The 15504-nt window shown below is 52.2% G+C and overlaps 4 protein-coding genes across 4 annotated transcripts; 3 read left to right on the forward strand and 1 right to left on the reverse strand.

Annotated features, from left to right (window-relative positions):
* On the reverse strand, positions 1–3489 carry M431DRAFT_477994 (hypothetical protein; the record flags this gene model as incomplete). The annotated part of the gene is made up of 8 exons (XM_024915628.1): positions 1–1280; positions 1334–1450; positions 1553–2254; positions 2598–2628; positions 2768–2946; positions 3013–3208; positions 3289–3318; positions 3388–3489. The coding sequence occupies 8 exons, from the start codon at positions 3487–3489 to the stop codon at positions 1–3; spliced, it is 2637 nt and encodes an 878-aa protein (XP_024778510.1).
* Positions 3490–4765: 1276 nt separating this feature from the next.
* On the forward strand, positions 4766–5499 carry M431DRAFT_287785 (hypothetical protein). Its single transcript, XM_024914068.1, has one exon. It carries the CDS (start codon positions 5010–5012, stop codon positions 5391–5393), a length of 384 nt encoding a protein of 127 aa, XP_024778511.1. The 5' UTR covers positions 4766–5009; the 3' UTR covers positions 5394–5499.
* A 2814-nt stretch (positions 5500–8313) lies between these two features.
* M431DRAFT_287746 (hypothetical protein) lies at positions 8314–9190 on the forward strand. The gene has a single exon (XM_024914067.1). The coding sequence runs from the start codon at positions 8517–8519 to the stop codon at positions 8823–8825; it is 309 nt and encodes a 102-aa protein (XP_024778512.1). The 5' UTR covers positions 8314–8516; the 3' UTR covers positions 8826–9190.
* A 3505-nt stretch (positions 9191–12695) lies between these two features.
* Positions 12696–14858, forward strand: M431DRAFT_74055 (hypothetical protein; the record flags this gene model as incomplete). Its single annotated transcript, XM_024922185.1, has 2 exons — positions 12696–13065; positions 13120–14858. 2 exons carry the CDS (start codon positions 12696–12698, stop codon positions 14856–14858), a joined length of 2109 nt encoding a protein of 702 aa, XP_024778513.1.
* Positions 14859–15504: the final 646 nt, after the last annotated feature.

Genomic DNA, 15504 nt, shown 5'->3' on the forward strand with positions numbered 1-15504 from the left:
TTACTGTTCTTCCCCTTGAGCGGGTTCTTCTTCTCTCAAATCTGTGTTGAGGACCAGATCCTCCTTGCTTCTTCTGTGCACAATAATGGTCAACCCCTCGATTCCATAATCATCGTATTGATGCTGATGAGAAGCACCCCCCAATTCCCCACCAGCAATGCCTTGGCTCGCTTGGTGTTCCAGCGCAATATCTAGTTCGATTTTGAGCTTATCGAATGCATCACTAAGCCCCAAATACCGTGAGCGCCACTCGCAGACGTGGCGACTCAGGGAAATCTCGGACTCGCTGCTAGGGGTAACAGGAGGAATCGTCGGCTCTTTCATAACGTCTCCTGCCTGGTTTCTTTCTGCTGTAGACTGGTTGAGATCCCTTTGAGAGCCAGAGGCCAACAATGTATACTCCTTACTCGGGGAATTACTCATCAATGTCGGTGTGTCGTTGATCTTCCTTAGTTGTTGTTTCCATGTTGAAGGATCAGAAGACTCGATACTTCGTTGGGGACTCTTGCTTGCGCTGGTAGCTTTCCTCAACGAGTCTTGCGATCCGAGCCCCTTTTCTGATGTTTTTGGAGTCCAATCATTTGTCTTTCTAATAGGCGATCCCATGCCCCCATATGATAACCCTTGGCGTTGTTGCTCCCCAGTGTTTCCATCATCATATCTGACGTCTTGCTGAAGCTCCGGTACGTCATTGTATTCTCCAGCTGGCGAGATACGAATCGTCGGAGTTTTCCAAATAGCCTTATCCGGTGGTGATTTTTGATATCTTTCCAGATCTACCGACTCTATGCTTTCATGGGAAGCTCCTTCTGGGATAGGTTTTGGTGTGTTCCGGTTACCATGGGTCGCGTGAGGTAGAGTGGTACTTTGGGACGTTGCTGGATCTTCTGAACAAGTCCAAAAGGTATCTTGATCCAAAGTGTGCAGGCTGAGAAGCCCTTTCAGAGTCTGTACAGCCGTTTTAGGGGAATCTTTGGAGATCTTATATGTATCTTCTTCGGTGCTTTTATTCGTCTGGTCAATGACATGCCTTCTTGAGGGAGAATGTCGAGCAACGCAGCAGATGCTGTGTCTCGTAGGGTCGCTATTTACATGGCAAGTCGGGCAATCAGAACACTGCTCAGAAATGGCCATTTCGCTATAGGATTTCTCCAGGCGATGTCGGCGCTCATGTCGAAATTTTTGGCGTGCTTGTCTTTCCGCCTCAGCATGTCCTAGTTGGCTTTCTCTGGGATATCCCATGATAGAGTCACGGCTCTTCGAATGAGATAGACGATGACCTATGCCAGGATATTAGCTTATTTATGCCAAATTATAACTCTGCGTAACCTACCTTTCTCTGCGTCGAGTACAGGCTCAGATAGATTGGCAAGACTCCGGCTGTGAGCTATCCCTTGGTTCCATGTCCCTTGATTCAGATTCTGCTGGTCTTGCCCGTGCTCTCGGCTCCCTAGAAGATTTGTAGACAGACCACTCACCAATTCTGTCTTGCACTTGGAACAGAACTCATGTCCACATCTCGCACATCGCGCTCGGGTATGCAGATACCCACCACAGGAATGGCATACTTGGATAGTTTTCATTCCCAATGCCTGCTGTCGATCTTTCTCATCTGACAGCCAACCCTCTGGTCGTGAGACTCCATACATGTCAAACATTTCCAATACATCTTGCTGCTCCTTTCTAGAGCTTTCAGGGGCATTCTGTCTTGACCGAATACTCGAATATGATGCTTGCAGATTCGGGTGAGAACGTCTGGAAAGTTTGAAGCCTGGTCTCGTGTCATTGACTTCGTTGGCAGTCCGGTTTGACCTGTACAGACTTCGGAACCGGCTGGGATCTCGGGTTGGACTTTGCAATCCCAATGAATTGCTCGATCTCGAGGCTCTCAAGCTCGGCCTGACGTTAAACATGTGAGCACTTGTCGATGCAACCTCCCAAGCAACTCCATTGTCATCGTTGTGGTTGTCGTTGATCCTCAAGCCTGGGTACGAATGTCCCACTGGAGGTGAAGCAGACACTTCGACCCGCGTCCGCGGACAGGCTGGGCTGCAAAGATATGCACCATCGCGCGTGTTCGTTGTATATGGCAAATTTTGGACATCTAAGTTATCATTGCTCGATATGGTGTTGAGCTGCCGTATGCGAGACTCGACGAAGCCAGACGGCACCAGGTCGTCTGGAACGCCATCAAACGATATGGCATCTCTAAGAAGAGTGGCGGGGTCGCTAAACTCGGGATATGTCATGTTAGCTGATGGATAAGAAGTAAAGTATAGTCTAAATAAGACGATGCATCGGTATGATTATGACTATGAAGAAGCGTTGGGAGAGGGAGAAAGACAAGCAGTCAGATGGAAACACATGACCCCAAAAACAAAGAAGAAAGATACGCAGGAGCAAAGCAGAGGGAGTTGCCTCGTGTGTCCAAGGCAAGTAATCCGAAGAGGCAAGTGGGCTCCTACGGTGAGGAAGGAATGGGCAAGTGGTGATTTCGTTTCATTATTTTAGGAGCCGCTGCTACATAGATACAAAATGCATTTCCCAGGAATTGTAGAATGCAGCAGATGTCTACTTTTTCTTTCATGTGACAGTACCACAACTGATATCAATTGTTTGGACTCTGCGCTAAAGACAGGTAGAAAAGTTGTACAAGGGTTATATTTCTATAATCGTTTATTTGACAAGGGTGGCAAGGGTCTCGAGAATCTGGCAGCGGGATGTTAGTGTTTCTTCGTTGGCTCGCAGCATAAACTGCTTCACGCACCTCCAATTCGATCTTGGCCTCAGCGATGTCCTGCTCGCTGCCATTGCCGCTGGCAACCTTCTGAGCCTCGGCAATACCAGCGCGGACAGCCTCAGCGCTGAAGTCCTCCAGGGGGTAAGCCTCGGGGGCGTTGATGCTCAGGACAGAGTTGGGCTGGACAGTAGCAAAGCCACCAGACACTATACAGGCGTTTATCAGTCTTGTGTCGTCCATGGAGTCGCACACTCGGAGGGGTCATGACATACGGAAGAACTGCTTGGCGGGGCCGGACTCCTCAACAACCTCGACCAGGCCGGGCTTGAGCTGCTCAATGGAGGGAACGTGGTTGGCGAGGACACCCATCTCGCCGGACTCTGCGGGGATGTTGACCTGGACGACGTCCTGGGACTTGTAGATGGACTGCAAAGCATTGCGGCAATTAGCACCGAGAACATTCGTCGACTGTCGCATTTTCCTCCACACCAGCCCAATCGGATCGCATATTCGGTAAAAGTCGATTCTTCGAGGTGCAGAATTCATACCTGGTGAGGCAGAGCCAAGCTCAGCTTGATCTACAGAAATTTCAGTCAGCGATATATAAATTGCAAGCCTTTGAGGCTCATGATCCGGAGCATCCTCACCTTGTCGGGGACGGCCTCGGCATATCCTCTCCGCTGGATGGCCACTCGCATGGCTGTAGGGCGAGCTCGGAGAGCCGCACGGGCAACACGGAGGGAGTTCATGGTGACTGTGAGGACGATTGAGTCGTTGCTTGTGGTGAGCTCAATTGAAGTCGCTGGCACGAATCTTTGCCGGACTGCAGTCATTAATTCGGCTAGCGGGAAAATCGCCCGCCGCAGAGCACGTGTGTCGGCACGTGACAGTCAACTGACACGTTTGATGAGTCGGACTCTTTGAGTTTGATCGTCGTGGGAGTCGATGAATCGTTAAGATACGCTTCTAATGTTAGGTTTTTTTTTTTTTTTTAGTCAAAATATGGAATTACTGAGAATATTGCATGCTCGTGTCAGACTCGATTGGGTCTCATGCGTCAATCGTTGGGGAAGAGAATAGATTGCTCCTCGTACTGCTTACAGCTTACAGTCGAAGTTTGCAAGGGTTTGCGTTTAAGACTGCATATACTTTGGTGACTATGCATCATCACTTGCACCACACGAACGAGGTTTTGAAGGTACGAAAACACCTAGAGGCCCATGGAAACTAAACCAATGACCGTATTATCAGGTAAAGCTAATTGGCATTTCCCTCGATGAACTGACAAAATTTTGCCTTCGCACACAAAGAAACTCACCCCATAACCTACAACAGCAGCTTTGATAGACTCGAACCCATTTCAACAAACAGCTTCGGGGGATTGGGCTGGAGGCGACGTATCCTGTGGTTCTACTTGTCACCTGTTTCCTCGCTGTCTAACACATAATTTTCTAGGGGGTAATTGTCGTCAAGGTGTTACGGTAGCATCTGATGGCGAAGACTTACACCCAGCTGAATTAACAACTCCGAGGAAAGTATACGCAGCCATGGCACTGAAAACACACCATCTTCATGAAAGGGATGTGGAATGACGATAGTAATTCTGCCCACGGCTTAGCTTCATGCCATTTCTTTCAGTTATCAGCTCACTTCGTTCAACAAACGCCTCCCACAATCGATTGGTCCAGCCAAATCTATACCATGCCATTCAACACGCGGGAATGGCATTCAGTTGGGTGCCACAAGCAGCTGAAAAAGGCCTGGAATCTTGTGTGGCTTTAGCTGTGCCCAAGAGACAGAAGTAACGTGGTTCGCCATCAGGAATGGGGTGGAATGGCTTCTCGGGTGGCTTTACAGTTTTGACTTTGCCCGCCAAAACTCTCTCTCCCTCAACTCCGTTATCGCTATGCAGCATCTCCTGTTGTGCCACCCGTGATGTTCCACTGCTTTTGCGACAGCGCGGTATGTCAATTTGCGTGATTCACAAGTGCCAAGAGAAAGGGGTGTCCTCGTGTCAAGTTGCCATTGCTCAACACTCGAAGACAAGAGATCTAGACTATGGATATGTCTCAGAGAGACGGATGGAGAGTAGAGTTTGATATGGTTATAAGGTAACCAGCACGTGCGGCCGCTCCTCTGTTGTTCAATACGGGCCGCCAGCCGCCCCCTTTATTGATACGAGAGTTTTTACTGATCTTGGCAACGAGAACAAATATGATTTCGTGTGTTATCTTCCAACCCAATACATACGGGCTTACAGGTACGAGGTATGAGCCAAGCTGTGCGGGTATGTAAATGGAGACGAGCTGAGTACGAGCATGGGGTACAACAGCCTCACCTCCAGGATGGACCAAAAGGGAAAGAAAAAAAATCTTCAAGAAATCTCGCCGAAGAGGAAATGTCACCAACCCCAACACTTAGTGCGCCAATTTTTTTCCTTCTTTTCTTACGAACTTTTTTTTTTTCTTTACCCCATCTTCTTAGAGCCCGCTCAACCGCTGCAGACCGGTTGACCTTCGGTGGGTGGCCCCATCGGCGCGACTGTTTTACTAGCGAAAGCGCGAGGGAAAAAAAAAATTTAGATCAAAATTTTCCAACAAAAAGAAGCACAGTCTTACACGGTTGGACCAAACTAGCGGGTGGCTTGAGCTAAGGAAAGAAGCACGATGGCCAGCTACACTGTGTACTTCAGTTTTACTATGTCTGCCCCCTTGGGTAAAAGAAACAATAAAACACCCGACAACAGGCGAGGCCGCTAATTTTGCTTCGGCCGTCAAATCTCCAAGCTTGAGTGAGCTCTTGGTCGTGCAATTGTGCCGTATTTGGGGAGCTTTGGTCAATCTAGCTTCATCGAGAGTGGGCGTCTGGCTCAAACTGATTAATTTGCTCTTGGCTTGTCTCAGTCAAATTTGCAGTCCTGGCCAATCGCCAAAGAGCAATTGACAACATGGATTTTGCGTGTTTACACGTCTTGAGACGATGACTCTTGGAATCTGGTTCATGGCTCAGTCCAGGCCGTCCTATTTTAAGCTTATAGAATAAGCCAATTGACTGAGAATGCCATGTGTCTCTCTCTGCAAACATCAGGCTGCTAGTATCCTACCTTGTTTTCTCTTGGAGGGCGTGCGAGACAAGCTCTGTCTCATGAATACCTGAATTCAGCATTAAAGCTGTCTACCAGCAAGACATGTCCGTATTACTGCAAAGTGAGCATCCAAGTTACGTTACATAATCAGTGTAAACGAAAAAGCCCAGGCCAGGTTGTAGGAGCCAGAACGGAGCAGAGGTAATTAACCGTATCAAACTCGCATCGTTGCAGTGCATTAAGGGGACTTCCGTAAAGGGGACCAATTGTTCTTACGGAGCAACCGTTGTTCCCAAGAGTACGAACAAGCAGCGTGGGCGAGTAATTCTGGTACCACGGAATATGACGGAGCTCATATTCCGCAGCGCATCATTATGTACGGAGTCTCGTGGCCGAAAAGGGCTGTTGACGGTCAGTCCATACATGCGCGATGCCATTGGCTCAGCGGCCCTGACTCTCACCGCCAAACGGCAGGCCAAGACTGCGAGTACAGGCAGCAGGAAATGAGGCTCTGATGCCTGAGGCTAAAAGGCATCTCTCTTGAGGCCGACGTTAACCCGCCATCCACATCCCGTATGTCCGTGGCTTGTCTTGTTGAACGAATGAGGCGAGAAGCCCTTGCTCCAACCGCCCGTAGCTGAAAGGCTGTCGATTGGCCGTCTCTTTTTTGCGAAGGGTCCTTACCTGCGTCCAGATGCCAGTAGCATGTGCATGGCAATATATCGCGACGTCGTTGGATCAAGGTACGGCGACGCTTTGGGAAGGCCTCGCATGTAAGGTGTGTGCTAACTTGTGCAGCATGCACGGGCAATGCGGCCGAACTGCCAACAAGGTGGCATCATTTCCCACAGCCTCCCAGAACGACGGGCTGTGTTTGGCTCTCGATGGGCTGCGTGCCGCATTGCGCATTCTCACTCAGGATGCGCATCCCTTGGTCCAGTCCAGCTAGACAGACCCTTTAATTCGTGGCCGTATCGAGCAAGCAGAAAAGCACGTCGAAACGATGCGGGGTTTGTGTGTTGCAGCCCATCCTATCCATTGAACCGTCCGTGGGGTTTTCGAACCACATTAGCGCACTGGGTCGACTCGTCGTTTTGAGAGAAATTGAAGATTATGAGGGGTGAACCGCGCAAAGCGACGTGGTATCATGGAGCTCTTGGTCGTGTCGGGCTCGACACCTATTCTGGCGTAGAGCTGGCTCCCAATGGCTGCTGACCCGATGACCGCTGACGAAGATGCGAGCCCTTCTCTCCCACCCCCGCGCTGTCTCTCTGCGGTTCGCATTGGATATCTTGTGGCAACAGTTGGGCTCGCATGCTTTGGGTTTGTCACTCCGATGTCTGCTGCTTTCTTTGTAAGTTGTTGTATGTATGACGAACTTGTCCACTTTCGGAACCACACAACGGCTTCTATTCAAGCCCTCCTGCCGATCTGAATGTGTTAAGGGCGGATGTGGCGGCGGATTGCAGCTCTCGGAAGGGATCAGCTGCATGCGCCGGCTCCGACGGTAGTTTGTGTTCTGTCCTGTTTATTTCCTTTTTTCGTCATGTCGACATGTTCTGGAGGCGCCGAGCGGAATCGAATCTACTGCACGGAGTACTCGTACCGACTGCGCCCTGGATGGCATCCATGTCTCTCCCTGTGTCCGGCATACATACTTTGTGCATGCAATGCCCAACTTGCAGCTCTGGCTGAGAGATTACTGCATGCAGCCGAGTGATGAGGTTTGGCTGCGCTGCTCGGCATGGGGCCCGGAGCATGATACGCGAAGGCAACGTGGTTCCATTTGCTGTGTCACTTGCGATTTGCATGCGGCCAACTGTCTGCAACATGGATGGCCATTGATAAGGGGGGGTCGCATTCCAGTAACCTGATCGACCGCTTCTAGAGTCATGGCGGCCGTTGCCTCTTTTCAAATACTACATACGGAGTACTCGAATTCTTTCTTTTGCCATTGTTTGACAGACGCTAGGCGTCATGGCGCAGCTTGCTGTGATCGCCTTGTGCGAGGTCCAGCTTGCGCTACATGTCAAATAACGACCGCGCCACGCGATGACAAGCCGTTGGCGAATCCCAAGCGTCCCCTTTACTTGTATGTTTGGGGTAAGGAGCAGCTCGTGCATGCAATATCGACATAGGGCCTCATGCACGTCGGCTTATTACAGCACTAACCCAGCCGAGCCAGCCTGTCTTCCTACCTTTGTTTGTGCAAGCGGGATTTCCGGGGGGGGGGGGAACGAAACAGAGAGTTTTGGGTGGAGCGAGGAAATGCGTGTAAAGGGGTGACTCGCTCAGCAGCCTCGGCTCCGTGGAGAACGGAATCAACGGAGTACGGAGCTTGATTTTTGATCAATCCGGCTGGAGGACGGAGCATCGGTCTTCCCACGCCCAAAAGGCTGGATCTGTTAAGATGCCGGGCAAACACCGGCAAGGCCGAGCCATTGCGAGATGGCGATGAAATCTGCGGCTCCAACGGCTAAGAGGGAACTAACAAAGAGAAAAAACGAAAGAAAAAAAACAGACCCATCAATTTCTTCTCTGTTACAGTACAGCTCTTACAGGATGGTGCGGAATTGGAGCTAGTGAATCGCGTCTACAGAGGTCTGGACTCGACTGTGTGCCACTCTGTGTGGGAGACCAAGAAGACCTCACAGCAGCTTTTGCGCACTGGAGCTTGCCACATCCCTCCGAATGCGGCCGTTGGATAGTGGCGTTTTCGCGCTTTCGCTTCAACGGCACGATGCGATCAAGACGGACTGTGGAGGGACCTCGGAAATGGCGCTATGTGAGATACGGGCCGCCCAGGCACCGAGTACTGAGACAGTGCGATTTGAAGACGAGAAGGACACAGGAAGGCGAAATATTACTGGTGTTGCGGAGAACGCGCCTGTGCCGAGCAAATCGAAGCTACCGTGGGAGCTGCAGGCTGGCACGGCTTTCACTCGGTTGTGGCCCGAGGCGAGGGTCCCTCACAGTACTCGTACATACGCCTTACAGTGAAGCGAGATGCATTCATGCTCACACATGCATCTCCTGATTAATGTGCTGCCGTTGGTAGCAGCCGAAACGAAATGCTGGGCTTGATTGGTTTTTTCTGCCAGCACCTATCAAGATACCAAAGCCTGCCACCCATTGGTCAATTCAGTCAGCAATGCGACTTGAACCTCTGATCACGCAGTTGCATTACCTACAAAGTATGCATCATGACCTAGACCATTGCTACCAAGGCTCCCGGATCTGGTTATATGATGGCGCAGAGCTGTTATTCTAGGCGCGGAAGTGAGCCTCGCCTGCTGACGGCTCCCCTGAGGGCAATGAGCATCATCCTTGTTGCTCAATCATTCTCACGCTTCTGTTGTTCCATCAGCGTTCGAAATGCTAAAACGGGCTGATCTTACAGTACCAGCACGGCCAATTTTGCACCGGGCGGTGAGTTGGACCCAAGGCCTTCCTCTGCCTTGTGAGCGGAGCCAGCTCTCTCGCTTGGAGTGATCCTCTGTGATGGGATGGCGCACAGCAGCACAGCTTTGCTCCGGGCATGAGAACAAGCACCCCCAGCTCACGCGCCAAATGACCCTGGGAGCGGCGCGCTAAGGGTTCATGTTGGCGCTTTTTTACTATGAGGCAATATCTTGCCAGAAAACAAGGCCCTTGCCTGCCCTCGGCCTAAGAATAGGACGGGATTGGGATAGGATGGAATTGGGGAGCCTAGTGGGTTCGTCTCCCGTCATCATGATGCACTAAACAGCTGCATAAAAACAATCTTACGGCTTGCTACGAGTGCAAGTAATGCATCCAATGCCATTCGTTGCTTGGCGCCGGGTGACTCGACTTCTGGGTGCTTGCTGAGCCTCACATGATGGCAAGTTTGAGGCTGTTTCCAAATTCCGGCGCCTGAGGCTCCCTTTTTCTTTGTTTCTATTCCTGTGCTACCCATGTAATCAGACATTTAGATTTGCCAAGGAGGATCTGTTTAGCGGTAAGATTTGACGGCTGGGTCAATCCTCGCTTGCCGCTCTTGGTACGGATATACCAGCAAGATGGCGAACATCCCTTACTCGTGCTTTGATGTACGCACATGAGGGAGTGCTCACGAGAGTCAGGTACTACCTGTACTACTCCGTTCGAGTACATGGCCTCAGGTACCCGAATTGGAATTGGGGATGGGGAGCATCTGCTGCAAGTTCGCATTTTGCGGTACAGCACAGTACGCACGCACGGCATGGTCTCGTATCCTCGTATCCATTTTGTCTAGGACATTTCTGCTGGGACGAGAGAGAAACATGTCTTGTACGATATATGCTTAACACGAATAGCGCAGAGCCAGGGCGGCTGGACAGTTAAGCGACAATCTGTGAGACATTTGGACGTCCAGCCCCAAGGACGAGGCAAGCGGAAATTTGCAAGGTACGGAGCAAATATCACAGGCTGCATGTACGGGAACATGTACCGCCGGTGGTCGGGAGCCGCTACGGAGCAAATATGGACAAGAAAGACGGAGTAGCGTGATTGCAACATCGATACACATGGTGCTAGTCATGCGAAGCTGAGATCTCCATGGGAAAGCTGCCTGCTCCTTTTGCTCTCGCGCAGCCTGTGCGCGCACCCCTGACAAGGGCATCGACGCTTTCACACTGGCAGCTGTGTGCTGAAATGCAGATGCGAGCGGGGAAGCGAGCGGCACATGGAGAGGAAACGCTCGCCTCCCCTTGTTGTTTGTTTCGCCTGTCTGAACAACCAAAGGTGATTTGATGCTGTAAGTGGTAGCATTGATTGAGGATGGATGGTACCGTGCAGGTACAGTGTTAATATTAGCAATCGCCTGTCTTTCCCCTTTGGCCCCTCCCTCCATCTCCGTCTATTCGACTGATTGACTGCTGAATTGATTGATCAACTGGCGGGTTTGCCTCTTTCTCCATGGAAGATGGATGGGATGCGAGCTTCTGGTGGATGGCAAGCAATCATCAGCTCACCCTCCCTTCGGCTGCCCTATTGCAGCTCTCGATGCGCCATGCGTTCGCCCAGGCAAAATCGAGCCCGTTTGGCCGCACCATGACGACAGCGGGCTTCTTTGTGGCTAGCGGCTGGGGTTAAGTTGGCTGGCTTCGGCCGGCCGATCGCTGCTCGCCAATTTTCTGCGTCCAGCGCGGGCTTGAGAAATTTCATGACTGCTCCAGTGCTGTGACCCGCACGGCGTTGGCAGCACAGCTGTATGGCTGGCGCGCAGGCCCTGTAACGGTGCTGCCAGTCCGCTACAGTACAATCCAGTACAGGCACTAACAGCGCTGGCCATTCGCCGGCTGGAGCCCTGCAGCCAGCGAATCGAGGCGGCGCTCAGCCACGCCATGCCGAAAGAGAGCGAGTGGAAGGGCCAGAAAAAAAAAAAAGAGCGCCTGGAGCAGAGAGAGAGAACACACTGGCCGCTGCGAAAATCAAACCGGCCCAGCGCCAAGGAAAACCACTCACTCAGTGGCTCCTCTTCCTGGGCAATTTGCGAACCCCCCTAAAGTCTTGCGTGCACCCCCTTCTGCCCCCACACGGTTCTGTAACTTGTCAACTGTGTTGCTGCTCAGGTGCTTTTTGTGCTTGTGCTTGTGCTTGTGACGGTGCATCCCACCGTGCTCGTGCCCGTCCCAGCTTGCGGCGCCCGCACACTGTGCACACTGTGCCCCCCAAGGCGCCATTGCTCATCTGCAGTCCGAAATGATGCGCTCCTGAGCGGCACGAGACGCTAAAACCGGATGGTCAGGCACGTGCAGTGATCAGCCTCGCACTGTACGGGCTTCCATTATTCTGGGGCTTTCTCTCCATCCCCCAAGACCCCGTTTTTTGCATTTTGTACTCCGTACGAGAATGAAGGGTGGATGGATGCTTTTGTGCTAGTCTGCAGTGGCGGCAGATCAGCTATTATCCCTCACCAGTTTTCAGGTTCTCCAGTCGTTCTGCCGTCGGCCTGTTTTTTTTCTTCCCTCTTCTGCTCTTCCACTGTGTTGCGTGGCGGCGTCTGGTCTTTTCTCGCTGTTCTCCTCAACTCTCTCGGCGTCGTTGAGACACAAAGGATTGCGCCAAGCACGCGGATTCGAGCACGGGCAGCTGTCTCAGACGTCTGTCTCGCCTTGTCTTGTCCGAATCCAAAATCCAAAATCCAAATCCAAATCAATCCATCTCCCAGACATCGCAGATCCCTGCATCGGCGTCTACGTCCACGCCTCGTCACACCCCTACCGACCTCCCGGCTTCTGTCGTGTCAGGTCCGCCACGCCACATCTGGACGGACGTCATCCGGAATCTGCCAAGAAGGGCTCCTCTATTGCTATAACCGCACACCCGTTACTGCAAGACCCTTTTTTGTCGTTGCTTTGCGTTGATTCGACTGCGAGTCTGCCCCCCCCGGATCACCACACTGCGCTGCTTAAAGTGGACTGGCCTTCCGCCCGCCTCAAACACACTTATACCACACGCGCGGGCCCCAAAAAGGCTTCTTAGTCCTTTTCACATCCACTACCTTTGCTTCCGACTCTTTGGTATTGATCATGTTGGTTTTGATGTTATAGCATCGTCGTCCTCAGGGACACATTTTTGTTACGAGACATTGTTCTCGCCCCGGCTGCAAGCCTCGTGTCGGCTTACACGCTTCGCCCTACTACGACACAATCCTCTAACCCCTCTCGAGTTGAACCACCCTCAAAACTCTCTTGTCGATTACTTCCTTGTCCTGCTTTAAAGCAGTATCGGAACGTTGAAACGACCTCTTTGTTGCTATCCCTGGACCTCACTTTTTTCTCGACCCGGACACTAAATCAACCGCCTGCTTGAAATTCACTCACCACAACCGCCACCTCAGAAGTCCTAATGCCTACCATATCGATCATGGCAACTCTTCCTTCAACGTCACAAGCCCCCGAGTGGGCGATACAAGGTTCAGATCTTGTCGAGGACCTTGACGAACCCCCAGAACTCAGGCTGTACATGCCCACGCCCAAGCCTCTGCCTTTCCAGCGAGCGCCGGTCCGCCCACAACAGGTCGCATCCTCGCTACTCACCCAGGCCATCTTGGGCCAGTCTGATGAGGAGGACGGCCACATCTTTCACCCTTCCAAGACCTACAGCCAGCGCCGCCGTTCCATGGTCAGCAATGCTAGTATTGCTTCTACCGCTGATTTGACCAGCGATACTGGTCTCACCAGCCCTTCCCGAACCAATACTCCCAGCCCACCTCTTCCGGACCTCTCATCGCTTCGTCTTCGCCATGGCGCTACTGGCTTCCTAGCCAGCTTCTTCGGTGCCAAGAAAGTAGAGGAGCCCGTCCAAGAAGCTCCTCGTGCCCCAGAAGCTCCTCGAAGGCGATGCATTCAGTTTGCCTGTGCTGCCAAGCCCCAGGCTCAGCCACAAGCCGTTCCTGTTGCCGCTCCGCCAGCTGCCTCTCCCCCTACGCTCAAGACCCCACTGGCACAGGAACAGCCAAAGCGCTGCATCAAGTTTGCCTGCACAGCTCGTCCGTCTTCTGCACAGAAGACCTCCCCCAAGCCCTACGAGCCCTCCACTCCTAAGCGGAGTATGACTCTTCCCGTCCCCATCTCTCCCCGAATCGTCCCTGCTCAGCAGGAGTCTGCCAAGGCCTCGCTTGTTCGACCTCGATTCCTTCGTGCTTCATCAACGGAGCTCATCAGGGACGCATCTCAGTTCCACGAGTTCGCCAGTGGCATGGCTCGCGAGGATGACTGGATCCGACAAGAGGACTCCACTCAGACCAAGCTTACTATTTCGGATACCCTGGTCAAGGAGAACCTGTTTCGCCGTCTAGGAGCTGAAGCTGAAGAGGAGGCTGAGCAGGAGGAACGAGAGGAAGATGAGGCCGAGACTGCTATGGATGATGAAGATGAAGATGATGACGAAGACGAGGATGATGAAGATGATGAGCTTGATGTCTTGGATATGGAAGATGAGGATGAGGACGAAGGAGATGACGAGGATGATGATGAACTGGACGACGGCTCCGACGGTTACCACACTGACGAGGAAACCGGCTTCGCTGATTCCGATGAGGAAGATGACGAGGACGAAAACATGGTCTTGTGGACGCCGGGCCGTGCCCCATCTGTCCCACGCCAGGTCACTCCCCGCTTGGCTCGTCGACTCTCGTTGACTGAGCAATCGGATTCTTCCATTGGCACCAGACGCAGCCCTCGTCGATCCATCAAGGCTCGCCCCATCGGACCTCAAGTCGAGGCTCCGGACTTGCCAGACAGCACCGACTTCGTGTGCGGCACTCTGGACGAGGATCGACCCGTCGAAGACGCCTACCTCTCATGCCTCGCTGCTCGTAGAAACGAGAAGCTGCGCATCATCCCTCAAGACATTGACCCTAGCTTCCCGGCTTCGGACCTTGACGAGGAGGACGATGAGGATGTCTATGTGGCTGCTGCTGACAGCGACGAGCATCCTTGGATCCACGGCGCCATGGAGGATCTCGATATGGAGACAGACCGTGCTCGCAGGAGGCGAAAGAACGCCAACCCGTCTCCCCGACGATTCCGTTCTCCCCCTCCTAAGCGACGCGGCTCTCCCGCCCCCAAGCCTCGCGCTCGATCCCCCAAGCCTCTTTTTGACCGCCAGTCGCCTCGTCGAGCCCGTTCGCCGGCTCCCAAGGCTGTGGCCATTGCCACTCCCATCCAGACTCCCCGACAGGGTGCGCACACCAAGTTTCAACTGGCTGGCCGCCCCGGTCTTACCCAGACCAAGTCCCTGCCTAGACCTGCAGCCATCTTCCGCCATCAGAAGCAGCCCAAGGGCTCAAAAACCTCCTCTGACACTGATGCACACATTCGCAGTGCCATTGACATCGTCAAGGGCCTTGAGAAGAAGCGCTTGCGCCGCAAGGAAAAGTTCTTCCAGAAGTACTGCGATCGCGCCCGACGTGGGCAGATCCCTGAGCGCAAGCCGCTTCCTGGCCTCGGCGCCGAACGCATGCGAGAACTTGGGTTGCTCATGGCGGGTAAGAAGGACCCGGGCAACTACGTTCTCTCGTGCTAGAGGAGAAAAAGTTTTTACTTTCTGATGAGACGCATCGGAGAAGAGTTGAGCATTCAATAGGCAATGGGTTCCACAGTCCCCTCCTATTAGACCAGTGTCCAATCTTCTTTCTTTTGTCACCTTTTTCTTTTTCACGATTTTTACGACTTTTCTATTTTATATAATTACATGACTTTTCTCGGAGACTTGCCTCTTTTGACGGGCGGCTCCTGTACATAACGATATTTATACTTGATCATCTTGTCATTTCCCTATATCAGCGGAAAGCAAGCAAACTGAAGACAGTACAACAATGGACACAGGGCGGGAAGGCTTTTTTGTCTGCTTTTTGGATACAACCATGAGACGCATTGGGATGCGGGTTCTCAGCTGGCGTTGGAGGCAGACACTTGAATGCTGCCGGCATTATTACTAGATACCTTAGTAATACTGAATCTGAAAAGATTATAACTCTTAAACTATTTTCGTTCCGGTGACAATGTTGTGACTCTTTGCTCGGTGAGTGATAAAAGGGATGTCCTCGAGCCACGTAATCCGTAGAGGTGAACCCAGTTTGGATCGATCGACGCCACGTATGTTGAATCTATTGAAACGGCTGAATTATATTGAGCAAGGGACTATGAAAGAACACATCATCATGAAATTT

Source organism: Trichoderma harzianum, assembly GCF_003025095.1.
Source record: "Trichoderma harzianum CBS 226.95 unplaced genomic scaffold M431scaffold_2, whole genome shotgun sequence".
Taxonomy (NCBI): Eukaryota; Fungi; Ascomycota; class Sordariomycetes; order Hypocreales; family Hypocreaceae; genus Trichoderma; species Trichoderma harzianum.

Coding starts and splice junctions, on each gene's coding strand:
- M431DRAFT_287785 (XM_024914068.1), top strand. CDS start 5,010: ATGAGCCAAGCTGTGCGGGTATGTAAATGGAGACGAGCTGAGTACGAG.
- M431DRAFT_287746 (XM_024914067.1), top strand. CDS start 8,517: ATGCGGCCGTTGGATAGTGGCGTTTTCGCGCTTTCGCTTCAACGGCAC.